Below are 17,987 nucleotides of genomic sequence, written 5' to 3'. Positions count from 1 at the left end.
GTGCCCAGGGCAATTTTTTAAAACCCTCAATGGGAACTTGTTCCTCCACTGTTTAAAACTTCAACTGATTTCAGTCATACATGAAACACTCAAACACATCTCCCCAAGAGCAAAGTAAAATAAAACCCTGACATACCTGCAGGCCCTGCGTCCCTGTGCAGGCATCTTGCTTTCCATCCCTCCTTGTTCACCATGTTCCAGCTTATGGGTCACACCCCATAATTCTGCCTGAAATCCTCTTTCTCACACTCCATGCCTAGCTAACTCTACTTTCATAATTTTGGTGGAAGAATTTGATTATCCAGGATATAGGGTATGCACATATGGAGAAGTTAGTTTGGAACAGTATGTTGGAGACAAGTCACTCAGAGCTAGACTCTTCTGTCTGCCGGTGTGAGAACTTGAAAGTTTTTGAGACAAGAAATGCTAATATCAGAGCTATATTTCACAAATATCTGCAAGTGATATTAAGGACAGTTTAGAATACAGAAATGTGGAAGCAAGAGAAAATATGAGAAAGAGGCAGCAAGGGCTTAAATGAGAGAATGTAAGAAAGTATTATTCATGAAAATGTGTGACTGACTGGATGGCAGAGACAGGTGGGAGTGGAGACATTAGGAATAATCCTGCATCAGGGAGATCAGTTGCCCCATTATCAGAAACACAGACACCAGAAGGAAGAGGGGGAAATGCCCTGGAGGAAAAGATTAATTTTGACTTGAGCACATTAAACATGAAGCGCCTGGTAGATAGAAATGCTTACAAGGTATTTCTGGACTAGGATTCCCCCCTGCCCGCCCACCCCCACACCTCAAAAAAAGGGGGGTAACAATGGCAATGGAGACTTGGAATCAAACCATACAGATGTTACATTAAAGGTGAGGTCATCAACAGACAAAACACGAAAACGAAGAGGTGAGGGCAGCTCCGGTGAAAAGACAGACGTGAGATCATACAACCAAAGGATTTCAAGTTGACATGGTCTGAGAGGCAGAAAGAACACTAAGCTGGGGCATAATTTCAGGAAAAAAGAAAGAAAGGGATTGCAAGAAAAAACAGGGGGGTTATTAGTAGTATGACTAAATAAAAAATCAAAGAGATGGGCATGAAAAGACTCTTTAGATGGGGGGGAGAGTGGAAGGTTGTAAACATAGGAAAAGGTAAAGACTAGGAAAAGCTGGTTTAGGCAATTGAGTTGGACACTAGCCAGTGATAATTGGAGAGATTTCCAGAAAGCATGAGGACTCAGCTGAGGTCAGCATGACTTTGTAAGGTACTCAATAAAATGTTATAATATCCTATTTCTTAGCAACCTTTAGATAAGAGGGGGAAAAAATTATCGAAGTTATTCATGGCTAGGAACTAGAGAGGTCATACAAGATAAGGTCAAATAGACCTGAATTTAGGGTGCCAGTAAGGGGGCCACTGAAATATCAGACTGTGGGCTCCAGCTTGGGTAGACAGGCAAACAAATCCAGTACGTGCTTGTAGCAGCGTCTAAGAAACAACAGAAAGAAAGGTTTTTGTTTGTTTGTTTTGTCTTGTTTCTGTTTTGAGATTAGTATGGGGCTTATAAATCTTATGCAGGAAATTGTTTATTCTACAGTTTTACTTGATTTGATCAGACTGACAAGGTCCTACTTACAGGAAATGTCTACTTTCGTTCCTCCTCCCTGAAGACTTTGGAGTGTGGTGTGTGTGTGTGTGTGTGTGTGTGTGTGTGTGTGTGTGTGTAGAATTAGCTTATAATATTTCTTTTAGAAATAATATACCTTTGCAAAGTGTAAGGAATTAAGGCTGTATCATTTTTATAATTATTTTATGAATTTGCTTCCACCATGAAAAGAAAAAGATAGAAAAGCACACAGGGGAGGGAATGATGGAGGGTTGGAGAGGGATGTAGAAGGCACCATATTTGCTCTCTAAAAATATTTCTGGATCTGTCCTCTCAATAATCTACCTTTTTCTCCAACGGGCTGTCAAAGTGCATATCATCTGAATGCATATTTATTACAGTTTACAAATCTGAGGTTCTAGATTACACTGTTATGTAAACTGCCACTTCATTTAACCATACAGTGTAAATATTCTTATCATGTAATAAAATGCTTTATAAAGCATGATAGCAGTTAATAGCTGCTTAGTTGTATAACTCACAGCTTTTAGTTAGAAAAAACAAAAAAACATCTTTGGCTGTCTTGTGCAGAAAAGAAACTTACTGCCACTCACATCTCTGGGAATTGTGCAAAACCCGAATCATGCCAAAAAATCATTTGAGGGGGCATGACTGCTGGTGAATCAAAACATAAGATGGCACAGCTTTCACTACCGCCAACATGGCCCTGGACCCAGGCATTAATAATTTTCAGAGATATACAAAATAAAATTCTGTCTACTTTGGGAAATGTTTTATTTTACATTATTTGTTTTGCCATTCAAGACTTAAGTCTTTCCATTCCATTAAAACAACAACCGCCACCCCAAACTGACAAAACAACAACAAAAACTTTTCTTTTACTCTTCCAAGTAAAGTGATATCAATTTCTGCATTCAGGTTCTCCACATTGCTTATTTAATTCATTCTTAAATGATTTTATATTTTTGAAGTTTTGCAAATGGCCATTCTATAGTATATTTTATGTGTTTATTATAACCCAATATAAAAACTATTGCTTTCATATATTTCTTCAGATAACTAGACAACTTATCAAACTGTTATTAGTGCTCATATTTTTCTCATTAATATATGAGTTTTTTAAGTTAGTAATCATTTTAGCTGGAAATATTAAGTTTATTTCCGCCTTTCCCACAACTATATCTTTTTGCTTTATTTTCTTTTATGAAAAAGTATAATTATTCAACATATGGTTATGAATAATTAATTAAAGTAAAATTATATTTTTACTGAACAGCCACTCATGAAAATTAATACCGGATCTCTACGAGATTTAAAAGTAGAAAATAAAGGAAAAAGCTAGAAGAACCGTCAATAAATATGAATCTCAACAAAGTGAGGATGGCTTTCTTAGCATAAAAACAAGTAAAAAAAGCATAAAGAAAAATGAATAAATTTGACTCTACATATATAAATGTATAAAATCAAGAGAAGTGGTAAAGTGATTTAAAAACAAAATGTGTAGCAAAGTTATAATGACATTGGCATATGAATAGATTTTTGACAGGTCAACAGGCCTTAGTGAAACATCAGTGATACGACCATTCCCATGTAAACTCACTGTTACTGGTGTCGCCAGTACCCCAACAGTTTCTCTTTGGCCCCAAGTTTCTTGTATCCAATGTCTAATAATAATCCTGAGTTTGAAGCAGGTGCCAGTTTCAGGCCTGGACCTCATGTCCAAGCCCTAGTTTTGAGGGTGTCTGAATTTTATTTCAGCTTTGACACTGGTTGGTAATGTCTACAATCCAATAATCCTAAAAGAAGGGAAGTTCCCAAACACAGGGAAGAGGTTGGAATGCTGGGCAGACAATCTAATGCCCATTATAATAGTATTTCTTCTTATGAAATTAGTTTAACTCCCTCATTCCTTACTCTAAACATTTAGGGTGTTTTTCATAATTTTCTTTAAAAATAATTCTGTGATGACGACTTTGTACAAAAAGCTGTACTTGCATTTCAGAGGATTTTCTGTCTGCACATTCATGGAAGTGGAATTACTGGGTCAAGTGATACAAATCTACTTTAAAACTTTGATAGACATCCTTATATTACCCCTGCAAAGTTTCCACTAATTTACACTCTCATCAGGGAGATATAAAAGTGTTAGTTTTCCTAGTGACTTGACAATTCAAGCTAGCCACATTTTGTTAACCCTTTCCCAGTATTATTGGTTTTAAAAAATAACAAGTTATTGCTGTTTTACTTTGGTAATGTACAGAAAATATAAATACTACAGATGATGATAATGATGTATGATGCCTCACAGCGCTATTTAAAAATATTTGAAAGGGTAGCTATATTTATCTTATAGGTAAAATCTCTGTGCAAAAACTAGCACATTTGTGAGTAGCCACATACATTAGCATGTAAATGTAAGTAAAATAACTGATGACACAGGCTAGATGTAACTACACTACCTAGGAGATGCAGATTCAATATGGAATAAATCCCCACCTCCAAATTCTTCTCAATTAATCACTGTCAAAATTTTGACCATAAGGTAATAAAATCCTTATTGGTGTAGTGATGCAATATTTGAATATTACTGCACATTCATTGTTCTATATCTTCAATTAACTTTCCTCCTTTCATGGAGTTTGGGTTTTTACACTGAGCCAACTCTGGGTACTAAAATAATGTTGTCTCTCTTCCCTTATTTTTTCTCATCTTCAAAAAGGACAAATGCAGATTAGAGCAGAAAGTACGTAGATGTAAATAGTTGATTTATTTTAACTAAAAGATGGACTGCATATAAATATGGAGAGCTTGGAGAGACTAATTAATTATGGGTGGATGAGCTTGGTTTAGATAAAACTTGAAATTCTTCCTACAGAGGGAACATCGAATTAAAACTGCATGAGGTAAGGTTCCAAAATATTTAACCCCAAAATTTCACATCTTCCCATTACATTAGCCGTCTGATTGCTGATGTGGATAGTGATGTTTTTACAGTCTGAACCTGACCTATTAACAGCTAATCAAGGGGCTATTGTCTGAAAAATTAAGCTGAAGAGTAGAAGAATTACTAGACTTCAGCATGTAAAATCAAAATGAGAATTCCAATTAATCATTAAGATTCTCAATAATCAACAGCATTAACCCTCAGATAAAATCTAACTAAAGATTTCAAATACTGTACTTTATTAGAATGCTTAAAAAATGTAGAGTTCCAGGCTAAGTTCAATTAGAATGCTGTGGCAAACCTTTTGTGTGAAATTTTGTAGGCAATGTTAAGTTACTGAAAAAATAATCAGTGCAACATGATGGTAATTAAGGAAGAGAAGAAGGATGGCAGGGAAGGGAGAACCAAGGAAGCAATGAAAGAAGGAAAGAAGAGAGAGATTAAGAGAGAGAAAAAGGATATCTACTTAAAATGTTTAATAGAATTGTAAAATGCTTCTTAGATTTTAAATCTTAGAAACAGTAAGTCTTAGGTGTGCATTCATTAAAAAAAATTAAATTTGTGTTTTCTAACATTTGAGTCTTCAATTATTAACTTAAAAGGGAATCTACAAACATTACAATTGTAGGTCAATATGGATATTCTGTAAATCAATGTGAGATAAAGGAATAACAGCTTTTTAAGTGTGTGGATTGGAAAAGAAACACTAAACATGTTTGGTCTCACAAGGAGTCCCACTTTCATTTTTTCTCACAATTACATTGATTTCATTAAGGTAATTATGTGATGAACTTTCTTCCAAATAATGGAGAGATTCTCACAGTCCATGTATGTGATTTGAGTCATAGTGGTTAGAGAAATTCTTGAAATTCTACTTAATATTATAGTGAACTTTAAATATAAATTTAGAAATATACTTCTTTTTTAAAAAAATTATCTCCAATTATAGCATATGCAGATTAGGGCATTTCTAAAACCACGTTAACCAAGTGAGAGTAGCATAAAAAGAGGGCAAAGACTCAACATTGAAATGACCACACTGGTACTGATATAAAACTCAAGAACAATCTAATACATAAATTGAAAACATGATAAACGTTGTAAGCTATGGCCAATGTGATATTTAAGTAGAAGTTCAAGCCTTTAAAATATTGTCATGTCCTTTATACTCATATACATTTGGAGACTCTTAATGTTACAGTTAAAAAAAAAGGTCTCATTTTTTGAGGCACTATTTCTATTACTTCTCCGGGCTCAAGAACATGAGAATAACCTTTGTTTTTAATGAGTATAAAGGTTTATTTTATTTTTAATTTTTCCATTATAAGGCTTTCTTCAGTACCTGCTCCTCAGAGTTTTAGATATAATGTGATACCATGTCATACAGGAAAATGAGCAGGCAGGCGGCGGCAAATCATTCTCATTGATTGCTTAGATCCCTACAATAGTAGTTCTTGGTTTTTCATGTGTATTTGAATCACCGTTCAGAGCAAAATGTATTTGCAAATTTTGGTTGCATCCCCAGAGATTCTGATTTAATTGTTCTGGGAGTCATTCTCAGGAATCTGTATTTTGACAAGTATAATAAACCCAAATGCTGACTTGTTGCAGGTTATGCAAGGATCACATAAACAGAAACATTGTTTTCAAAAAAATTTCCAACAAACAAAAGTCCTGGACCAGATGGCTTCACAGGTGAATTTTTAGCAAACATTCAAAGAACTAAGAACTAACACCTATCTTTCTCAAACTATTCCAAAAAATTCAAGAGGTGGGAAGGCTCCCAAGCTCATTTTATGCCAGCATTATCCTAATTCCAAAACCAGATAAAGACACTACAAAGAAGGAAATTTATAGGCCGTATCCCCGATGAACATAGATGCTAAAATCTTTAAAAAATATTAGCAAATCAGATCCAGCAATACATTAAAAAGTTTACACACCATGATTAAGTTGTATTTATTCTCGGGATGGAAGGTTGGTACAATATCCACAAAGGAAACCAGCAACAAAATGAAAAGACAACCCACTGAATGGGAGAACATATTCACCAAGGATACATCTGATAAGGGGCTAATATCCAAAATTTATAAAGAACTCATAAACCTCAATATGAAAACCACAAAAAATCCGATTAAAAAAAGGGCAAAAGACCTGAATAGACCTTCTTCAAAGAGGACATGAAGATGGCCAAAAGAGATAGGAAAATAAGTTCAATGTCACTAATCATCAGAGAAATGCATGTTAAAACCACAATGAGATATCACTTCACACCTGTCAGAACTGCTCTCATCAATAAATCAACAAACAAGTGTGGGCAAGGACATGGAGAAAAGGGACCCCTGGCGCACTATTGGTGGGATGCTGATTGATGTAGCCACTGTGGAAAACAGTATGGACTTGCCTCAAAACATTAAAAATAGAATTGTCTTATGACCCAGCGATTCCAATTCTGGGAATATATCCAAATAAACCTGAAACACTAATTCAAAAGAATATAAGCACCCCTATGCTCATTGCAGTGTTATTTATAAGATTTGAAAGCAGCCCAAGTACCCATCAACAGATGTGTGGATAAAAAAGCTGTGGTACCTTTACACAATGAAATGTTACTTGGCCATAAGAAAGAGGGAAATCTTAGTCCTGGCTGGGTGGCTCAGTTGGTTGGAGCGGGTTCAATTCCCGGTCTGGGTACATACCTAGGTTGCGGGTTAGATCCCCAGTTGGGGCAGTTATGGGAGGTAACCTATCTATGTTTCTCTCTCTCTTTCTCCTTCTCTCCCTCCCCCCCTTCTTCTCTCTCTAAAATCCATAAAACATATCCTTAGATGATTTACGACAGCATGGGCGGACCTGGAAAGTATTGTGCTAAGTGAAATCAGCCAGTCAGAGAAAGACAGATACTATATGATTTCTACTAATGAAGAAAATAAACTAACAAACAAAATAAAACAGATTCATAGATACAGAAATCATACTGACAGCTGTTAGAGGGGAAGAGGTTCAGGGGCTGGGTAAAAAAGGTGAAGGGATTAAGCAAAAAAAAAAAAATCCTCACAGACACAGACAATAGTTTGGTGATTACCAGAGGGAAAGCAGGGTCAGGGGGAGGTGAAAAAGGGTCCAGGGGGAATAAGTGGTGATAAGGAGAACTGACTTGGAGTGGTGAACACACAATACAATATACAAATGATGTGTTATAAAATTGTATACCTGAAACCTATATAATTTTTTAAAAAAATATATCTTTATTGATTTCAGAGAGAGGAAAAGAGAGGGAGAGAGACAGAAACATCAATGATGAGAGAGTCATTGATCGGCTGCCCCCTGCACGCCCCCCACTGGGGACTGAGGCTGCAACCCGGGCAGGTGCCTGACCCGGAATCCAACCACGATTTTCTGGATCCTAGGTTGATGCTCAACTGCTGAGCCACGCCCAGCCAGGTGAAACCTACATAATTTTATTAGCCAATGTCATCCCAATAAAGTCAATATTTTTTTTTTTTTAAAAAAGAGAGAAACATTGCCTTAACTAAACAAGTGCCTCCATCTGTGGCATGATCAGAAGAAATAGGAAATCATAGCAAGGTAAACTTTGGAGAAGAAATTGACAATATTAATGGAAATGATGCCAGAATACTCTTTATTTTATTGAAGTTAAGGGTGATGTTTTCTTAATCTTTGATCTTAGAATCTGTAAAGAAGACTGCATAGGAACCAACATATATGGCTTGAGAAACAGGTCTCACAATTTATTATCATAAATGCATGTATATATTTGAAAAGCCTTGGCTTCTGCTGATGCAACATTTAATACCACTGAACATAAGTGATCCCAAAGGTCATTATTGATTTATATAATTGTTGATGCAAAAACTTTCACCTGCGCACCTCATGAGGAAGGTATGTGGAGATGTCATGTAGCTAAAGACTGAGTTTAGCAAACCGTTCATGATATTTATTTCAACACAGGATATTTTGCCTGTAATGACCCTCATGAACTGATAAAAACTTACTTTCTTTGTGAAAAATAGTCACCAAAACAAGAGATAAAATGTTGGAGATGTTGAATAGTCACTAACATGGTGGAAATATATATATATATATATATATATATATATATATATATATATATATATATATGGAAAGAAGGATGCACCAGGGGAAATGGAATACAGGAGAAATGTGAGGGAGTGCACATACTACTTAAAAATTTATAAAGATTTTTGAAGTCTAAAGCAGTTTTTATATCTCAACCTTTTTTTTTTTCAGCTTTTATACGTGAAAATGGGCAGTTTGGAAAGAGAGGAGAAGATTTTCTTTCTATAGGACTAGGCTAGGTGAGTAGCCTTGGAAGCCCTAAGATGTTACTGTGAAAGTTAAGGTATTTATCAATCTACCTGTTCTCTGGCTCATGCCCAACAAGATTCATTTTAGAAGTATTTGTGGGTGTAGGACTGTCTAAAATAAAATAAAAATTTGCAAGTTTACTTCCCCAGGTGTTTTTAAGGTACACAATTCTTTTAAGGCATTGATTCTCAAAGTGTGATCCCTGCACCAGTAGCATGGGCATCACCTGGGAACTTGTTAGAAATGTAAATTCTCAAGCACCACTCCAAAACTACTCAATCAGAATCCTTGGAGCGGTCCCACTCATCTAACAGACAACAGTGTGGTGATTGCCAGGGGGGAAGGGGGTGGGGGAGGTCAAAGAGGGTAAAGGGGGGACAAATGGTGATGGAAGGTGACTTGATTTGGGGTGGTGAACACACAATACAACATACAGATGATGTATTATAGAATTGTACCCCTGAAACCTATATAATTTTATTAACCAATGTCACCCTAATAAATTCAATTAAAAAAAAACCCAAAAAATAAAAAATATCCTCCTCAAACATCTTTAATTAACGTAGCTAAGAACTTAAACATTATGCTGGTCTAAGAAGTCTTTAGAATCCTAAAGACGTAAAGCTAAAGACTGGATGCTAAGAAAAAGGACAACTAAAGAAAATGGACTGAGTGACCCAAAATAAAAGCTGAAAGAGCCCACTATAAAGGGTAACAGGCAAGGGTAACAGCTGTTAGACACTGGGCAGCACTCCCAGGGCCAAACTGAGCCTTATGAGAGATACTGTAGCAGCAGCAGCAACAGCATCATAGTGGTCGTCTTCTTCGTCGTCTTCTTCTTCTTCATCATCATCATCATCATCATCATCTATTTGCTGAATACACATGATCTCCATATACCAGGCTAGGAACTTACATACATCATCAAAATTTAATCCTTACAATACATTTATAGGATTTAGGATTTTAACTTTACCTGTATTTTACATATGATAAAACTAAGCCTTAGAGAAATTCATTGGCTTACCCCCAAATTTATTTAAGTAGCAAGAAGGAAAACTGAGATTCAAACTCAGCAGTGTGAATGCAAAGCCCACTTCGAACTGCTATTCTTTAATGATATCTCATAGCCTCTTTGAGCAAAGGGTGGCCTCAAGCGGTGGGCAAGAGAAAAGAATAAAGTGTTTATTTAGCAACGAGTTGAGTTAGATTTGCACAAACTATGGAGGGTGAGCAGGCAGAACTTGAGAAACTCAAAAGACACTTATATTCTGAAGGAAGGATCTGTGGGATTGGGTGCCAGCCACACCCAAAAGCAGAGTCTCTGAAGTGCTGGAAACAAGGAGAGATGAGGCATAGGCAGGAAGCAGTGGGAACAAACAGCATACTGGGATGGAAGCCCTGACACAGTCACGAAGTTGAATGTCCTAAGGGGAAGTGGTTCAGCCATCTGGTGCTAAAGGTCAAATGCCAACATCCACATAATTGTCCAAAAAACCCCTTCATGACTCAGGCTCAAGGAAAAGACAATCCTTTCTTCATCTCCCTATAAGTACAGGCTTTGTTGCTCATTTTCTCTTTCAAACAAATATGATAAAGATGAAAATTCAATAACATCTTGAATCAAACAGATATGAGTTTGAAACCCTGTTCTCAGCCAACAGGGAGACTTCAGCAAGCTACCAATTATCCCTGAACTTTAAGTTTTTGCATATTTATAATAAAGGCCTTAACACTTACTTCAATAACAATATTATAAGAATTAAATGAGACAAAGAATAAATGGTACCTGGAACTTAGTAGGTTCACCTCCACCCCTTAATATTAAGTTAAATTTAAGTTAATTTCACTTATGCTGACATAGCACGGAGATGTGTGCAGTATCATCTAACCCAGTTCTAGTTCTAACCCTCTCAGGTTGATCATGTTTGTAGCTTAAAAGTGTACAGATGAGTAAGAAAAAAGGGAAAGAACACTGAACATTTGGCATTAAGAGTTCAGACTTAAATATAAATGTGGTAGTCCTTAAAGTAATAATAAAACTTTTCCATTCTTGTAGAAAGTGCTTCAGATTTGAGTTCAGGTTGGTTTGGCTCCAAACTACTTGCATTCTCTGTGTGATCTTGAACAAATAACCTAAATTTAATGAACTTCTGTCTCCTCATCTAGAAACCAAGGAATATAATACTTAGATTGTCTAATTGTATTTGGTATAGGATAATACATAATTTCTAGCATGGCCTCTAGTGACTTTCCAATGACATTAAAGGTACAAATATTCATACCTGTAAAAGTACAAATGTTGATTTTGTAGCAATCTCATAATATAACGTGGAGCTGGCCATTAGATCAAATTTGTTCTAAACTAGTTATCTCCCCTGTCTGCTATTCAATGAGGTAGAACTTCGGTTTTGAGGGGTGTGTGTGTGTGTGTGTGTGTGTGTGAGAGAGAGAGAGAGACAGACAGAGAGATAGAGACACAGAGACACAGAGGGAGAGAGAGAGAGAGAGAGACTGCCTGTGTTTATGTTTTGAGGGAAATGGTAATTTAATCATTTACATATTTACACTTCTCTAGTTATGTTTAAACATTTTAAATGGGCTGCCTGAGATCCAAGCCCCGGTGTCTTTCATTATTGGACCTCAAATGCTCTGTACTAAACTAAAAGGAAAGCATTCTATGCTTTGACTATGATAGGAACTTTGCAAGTCAGTAGGCATGCCTTTTAAAAGCAATAAAATGAAGCTCTCAGCCATTGCAAATGGACCAAGATGGAGGTCACATGACTAAACCACCTCTGCATCAGGCAGCCTCTGATGTATTTTACTCCAGTTTCAACCTATTAATCAGAGAAGTTGGAAGAGCAATAATTTAAATGCTGCAATAATCAATTCCATACACATTAATAGAAGCTACAGTCAAACTTTGCCACACCACTGACTGCTCTGGAATCTTGTCACAGGAGCCCTAGGGCCATGCCTAATTTGCATTAAATTTACATAAAATTGTAAATCAAGAATACATGAACACAGCCCTGATATTTGTTAGTGCTTAGATCTTGTTAGATGGATTGAAACTGCTGGTGGTTTGACTTTGCTTGCAATAAAATTGTGCAGCTGATCAGCTTTGTTCTCATTCGGCAATAATGAGGAAAGGGACCCGAGAGAGCTATAGTTTGGGGGCGTGTGTATGCCATTTAGGGTTTTCATCCCTTAAAACCATGACTCAGATGTGCCCTTGGAAACCCCAATCTAGAAGCAGATTGTCCCCAATGACTGCAGATCCTTGTCACTGCATTTGCTCACAAATAACTTGCCTTTAGATGGAGACACAAACTGCATAGAATGGTGGCCAGCTGAGAGGATGTCAAGGACTCTGGAAATTTTTATTGTTCCAAACAACATTTACTATCATGAAAACAGATTAATTAGTAATATTTTTTTAGGATGTGGACAGGTAAAAATCAAACCTTCCACAAAGTATGCAGTACGTAACATCGTGAGAAAGAGGACTTGACATGGTTCTTAGCATTTGTGTGTTCTTTGTGCTCCTGTTTCAACTTATTCCAACTGTGGCCTCTGCTGTGTGTTTTCACACTGAGGGCTAGGAGAAAACATTCTCACCAAGGGTACTGGCTCACAGTGGCAAGACTCAACTCTCTATATTCCTCTTATCCTCTCATTTTAAGTCTATCCTTTTAGAGAGAAGACACTTACGTGCCATAATGTATTTAAACGTCTTCCTATTTTTTTTTAGGAAGGATTATATAAGTATTTTCTACATCATGATTATTCAGTGCCTCCTATCTCTCATTCACCATCCACCTGTCCCGTCTTTTTCTTACCTTGCACGATCAAGTAAACTTGGGAGGTCTTGGGCTCATGCTGTGTCTGAACCGAACAAGTGTAGGAACCCTCATCATAGACATCCACCTTCTGGATCCGAAGGCTGTATTCCAGAGAATGGCGTTTCTCCAGCTCCACCCGGGGGTCCAGAGACCACTTGTCATGCCCAGCAAAAATGATGCCAGAGCGGTTCAACCAGGCCACCTTCGAGTTCTTGTCTTCTACAACGCACCTGTCAGAGCAGAATAACAACAGCCTTAGAGCTTAGCCATACCTGCATCTGCATTCATTCTCCACATGATTAGATTCAACAAGACTAGTCAAGAAAAATAATTATATGCATGATGAACCATTGCCATGTTCTTTCTTAGAGTCTTAAGTATCATCACTGGTTCTCCTTTAAGACCTAATTACCATTCAATGGATAGATGTCATCATATTAGACTCAATTCAGCAATAAACAATCTGAGTATGAGAAATGTAGGCAAATGAAGTTAAATGGGTATTAATTTCCCGCTGGATTATTGTCTTCTCTAGGAAAAGGTCGTTCACACAGAACTCCATCTGTTTAAGTAACTTTGAGAATTAGATGATTGATAATGTGGCACATTTACTCGATTTTGAATTATAGTTATTCTTTCATAACTGTTTCCTGAAGTCTTGTGCGATGGTATATTCAAGTTATGCCCCACCACTGCAGGAATTAGACTAGATTTCAGAGTTTGCATCTGATCTGAATGAGTCTGGGATTCCCACTCCCAGGAGTGAGGTGTGCGTGAGCAGGTCCCAGTGAGTGGACAGGCGAGTGTCAAGGTGATCAGAGCGGCCACCATCCTGCCCAAGCCTGGTCCCGGCTGCTGAGGGCAGCGGGCTGTCTGCTGGAGAGACAGCTTACTACCGGCATGTCTGACCGCATTAGAATGAATTCGATCTTTTATGGGAGATGAGGAAACCAGTTTTGTAGTTTCTATTCCAAGGAAGATGAAGGAAAATTTACTTGAATACTTATTTTAGAAACCTAAAAGAGCCTCTCCCTGAAACTTGAAAGAAAGGGGCAAAGAACACAGATTAGGGAGAAAGAGTAAACCCTTCATGGTGAGTGCAGTTTTCTTCAATTCTATCAAGAATCTGGAAATGAAAAAAAAACATGTAAAAGTAAATTCTGTTTGTTTCACTTTGGCAAGATTTACATCTGCCCCACAGGAAGAGGGTCCAGAGCTGTTCAGAGCTGCAGAGCCAGCTGCTCAGCACTCTGGGGCACGAGGGATGGACAGGAGACAGGGATATGACAGTAAAACTATTAAGACACCACATTCCCCTGTATTTTCCAAACCAAGTCAAATCCAGGTTTCCTCTCAGGTCAAAACAGCCAGGCATGGAGATTCCACACTCACGCATGGACAGGAAATTTATGCCTTATCCAAAGGCTGTCCACTGCAAGGATACAGAGGCCAATCCGTAACTTTCATAATAAAGGAGACAGGCTGAGTCTTTTAAAAATTCCCTTGGAACAGAAGACCTCCTTACCCCATTAATTTTTGTTGAATTATGTATTTTATTTAGCATGATTATTTTATTTAATTAGTTGCATTCAGGTCTTTCAGCAGGTCTTTCTTTTCTTCTCAGCCTATTTATTTTCCTAAACATAGGTAAATTAAGGTATCATTTAGTATCTCCATTACTCAATATGTGTTTCTTTGCCATACAGATGTTACTGGGATTAATCAGATGCATTTGATAATTAAAACTTCTCCATGAGGGAGTGCAGAGCTAACTTCATAGATACTTGCTGCTTCTTTCTAGACTTAATTTTACTTTTCCTGTTCTTTTTATGGTATCATTTCCCTGTCCTTGGTGATGCTTGTGGCATGTCTCAAGTTAGAATCATTTATGAATTACATAACATTACATATCAATGTACATAACATCTTATTTTTACATTGTGTTTGCCTTTCTTCTAGATCATGAATGAAGTTGTTCATGTAGATTTACTGTATTTTTTCTGTTTACTGAGAAGAATAGAAATGTACTTCTATAAGTGCATTTCAAATCTTCTATCACATTTCTCCTTGCACTTTTCTCATCTATACAGCTCAGCACAGTAGCAAGCAGATATCACAGAGATGTACTCTGAATGCTGTTTAGCCCAGCATATTAAGGTATCTCCCAAAACTAATCTGGTGTAAAACAGTAAATGCCTGGTAAATGCGTATCAGGTGAACTAACAGTGTCACAATGTAGACACAAGACATATGGTTTCTTACATTATATTCCACCCCACCCCCAATCCCAAGCTCTATTGCATCCACAAATAAATTGGGTGAATTTTCTTATCTGCACAAGATAAGAGTTTCTAAGTCAGGTCTTTAGGGTCCTTTTGATATTTTAGCAATTTTTTGTCCATGGAAAAGTTAAAATTACCACACAGATCATTATTCCAAATTATTCTCTGAGAGGAGTCAGATCTATCTTACTTAGAAGTAACTGAATATTTCAGCAAAATTGCCAGATCCATAAAAATGCATCTACTTGAGACAATATATTATGTGGGGACTTTGCTATGACAATGTACATAACATCTTATTTTTACATTGTGTTTCACTCGTATTTAATTTTTAAATTTATCTTTTACAACCAAATAGGTGAAAAGTGTATTAAATTCAAACACATACACATACACTCACTCTTTTCTACTAACTCAGTATAGTTAGCCAACTCAAAGCACCACGTAGTATTTTTTAAAAGAAAACTACTCCTCCAGATATTTAAGGGTTCTTTTTATGTAATCAATAGTTCCAAAGTAAGTGCATTGACACACAAACTAGAAAATCATGTTTTGTAATGTGACGAAAACTTTCATACTGGAAAATAAGCAAACGAATAACATAATTTCAGAGCTAATTAATTTTAGAATCTTGATACAAGGTAGTAACTATTTTAAACTATAAGTACATGTAACAAAAATAACCACATAAAGTCAAAGTAATAGTCTCAACTTGTGGAATTTGTTTCTTAAATGAAAATAACCAGTCACACAGCAGGTAGTCACAGAATGCCTAGCTACTTGGAAGTGAGAAAATGCTGATTAAATGCAGACCCAAGTTCCCAGCATGCAGACTGGCCAGTAAGCAAAATGAGCTTGTATCTAGGAAGTGAGTTGGCTTCACTGGGCATTAGGCATGCCTATAGAGAAAATGAGAATTCTCATGCTATGCCATTATAATATGGTAATAATGTATTATCTCCCACTCAATGCTGCTCCAAAATCAGACAATCTACTTCAAAAATGGATACCTAATGGCTTTCTCTCCAAAATCATCCTTCACTAAATCAAGAAAAGTGTAGAGATGAATTTTAAAAATCTGTCAATGTTATGTGCTGTTTGGATTTAATGGAATATTTCTTCCAAGAGTTCAAGATGTTGCAGATCATTCCAGGATTTAGAAAGGATGGCACCCTAAAGAGAGTGGGTGCTATTGGCACGAGGAGAGGGGCAGAGAATGTCCCCTCCACTCTAAGTGGGATTTCTGGCAGGCAGCTAAAGACATGGGACATAGTGCAGGGTGCCACCTCTCCAGGAAATGTTCTCTTATAAGCATCCCATCCTTTTACTTGGCTCCTTCTTATGACCTCATTATAATCCACATTACATTAAAGTTATTTGTATGAATCTTTCCTTATAAAGTGATTAACAACAGTGAGCCTCCTGGAATTCACCTATGGAGCCCTAAAAGGGCCTAGCAGAATAAACTCTCCAGGTACACAAGCACTGAAATGTGGAATAAATAAACAAAATTTAATATAACAAATTGCTATTAGATCAATTATGAAATATTTGTTAATTATCTAATAGGTACACAACAGATGGATAACTATTTTAACTTTTCTTAAGAAATAAATAAAATGATCAGATACAAAGGGAACATTTAAAGAAAATTATTGAGTATGATATTAACAGGAAACCAAAAGAGAAAAAAATGCGCTCAGTATTTCCACTATGAAAAAAGATCACCCTCAGGAATTAAATAATCTACATTGTATGTGCAAAACAACAAAAAAGCATAGAGCACTAGATAAACATTTAGTGGATTGTTCATTTTAACCATGAACTCAAAAACATCAAGTGAGTTACTTATCTTAACTGTGAAACAATAATATTATAAAAATCAGTTTAAAAAAATAACAGGAAAGGCAAGCAAACACACTTCTCTCTTCCCTGTTCAGGATACCTAAATTCATAAAACTCACCAAAAAAATCAATGCACCCATAAAAATTGCAAGCATTGGATCTCTGTGAACATTTTATACCAAGTATATCATGCACACTTATACAAACAGGTACATTCACAATTCAGCTCTCACTGCGTAAGTCTGGAGATTGTTTCCAAAACGATGAATCTAATTGGAGGCGAAAAAGAAATGCTAAATTCAGTTTGTATAAATTGATTGCTTAATTTCCTGACAGAATATCCATGATGCAAGTGATACACACCTACCAGATATTAAGCCTGTTCCTTGTTCTTAGAAAACATAAACATCTCTCTAGCTGCCTTACTCCTATCTCTACTCTTTCCGTTGTTGACTCCTGGCTTCGACTCCTGCCTGCCCTCTTGGCCTTACTCTTGCTCTTGCGCAGCACTGCTCAATCTTAATCCTCTTGAACCAGAAACTGATCTTAGTTCTAGATTTATACTGAATTTTAGTCCTATTAACACCATGACTATATCTATATGGTAGGATCATGTCCTCTCACTCTTCCTCCTTTGCACGCATTCATGTACATGTGCCCGCGTGCACATGTGTACACACACACACACACACCGAGTAGTGGTGGATGTTTAAGAGAGGGTGAGAACCCGGAGGTAGTACACCTCAGGGCCAGATGTGTGTGGCTCTGTCACCGGTCACGGTGAGGCATACTCTATGCTTTGTGGACCTTCATGTTGCAAGGATGAGCCTATCCCTTCTCCTTCTCAGTGTGTGGGTGGCAGTTACACGCTCTCTGAAGTAGCAAGAAACTATAACCCGTTCCTTTCCTTTGAACTATGGGTTCTCTCCTCTTTTCTCCCCACTTGGTTGAGGAGGGTGAGAAACAATTTTAAATCTTGCTTTTTTTCTAATTCTTGTTGTGAGTCTCTGTTCTCTGTGAAAAATCTCTTTCATTTAGAATGGGGGGGAAATTGCCTTGAGTTGTACCTTTGAGAAAGTAAA

At 36.9% G+C, this 17,987-nt stretch overlaps 1 protein-coding gene across 4 annotated transcripts in view; it reads right to left on the bottom strand.

Moving 5' to 3' along the window:
* The window catches only part of LSAMP (limbic system associated membrane protein), a 1,857,927-nt gene that overhangs the window by 238,702 nt on the left and 1,601,238 nt on the right, over positions 1–17,987 (bottom strand). For all 4 annotated transcript variants that reach the window (XM_081137699.1, XM_081137701.1, XM_081137700.1 and 1 more), the window contains one exon: positions 12,776–13,008. In XM_081137699.1, coding sequence (XP_080993825.1) covers positions 12,776–13,008 — 233 coding nt within the window. The remainder of the gene's footprint in view (positions 1–12,775; positions 13,009–17,987) is intronic.

This window comes from Miniopterus schreibersii (genome assembly GCF_964146895.1).
Source record: "Miniopterus schreibersii genome assembly, chromosome: 5".
Lineage (NCBI taxonomy): Eukaryota > Metazoa > Chordata > Mammalia > Chiroptera > Miniopteridae > Miniopterus > Miniopterus schreibersii.
The sequence above is the reverse complement of the archived record's forward strand: the minus strand, read 5'-3'. Positions and strand labels throughout refer to the sequence as shown.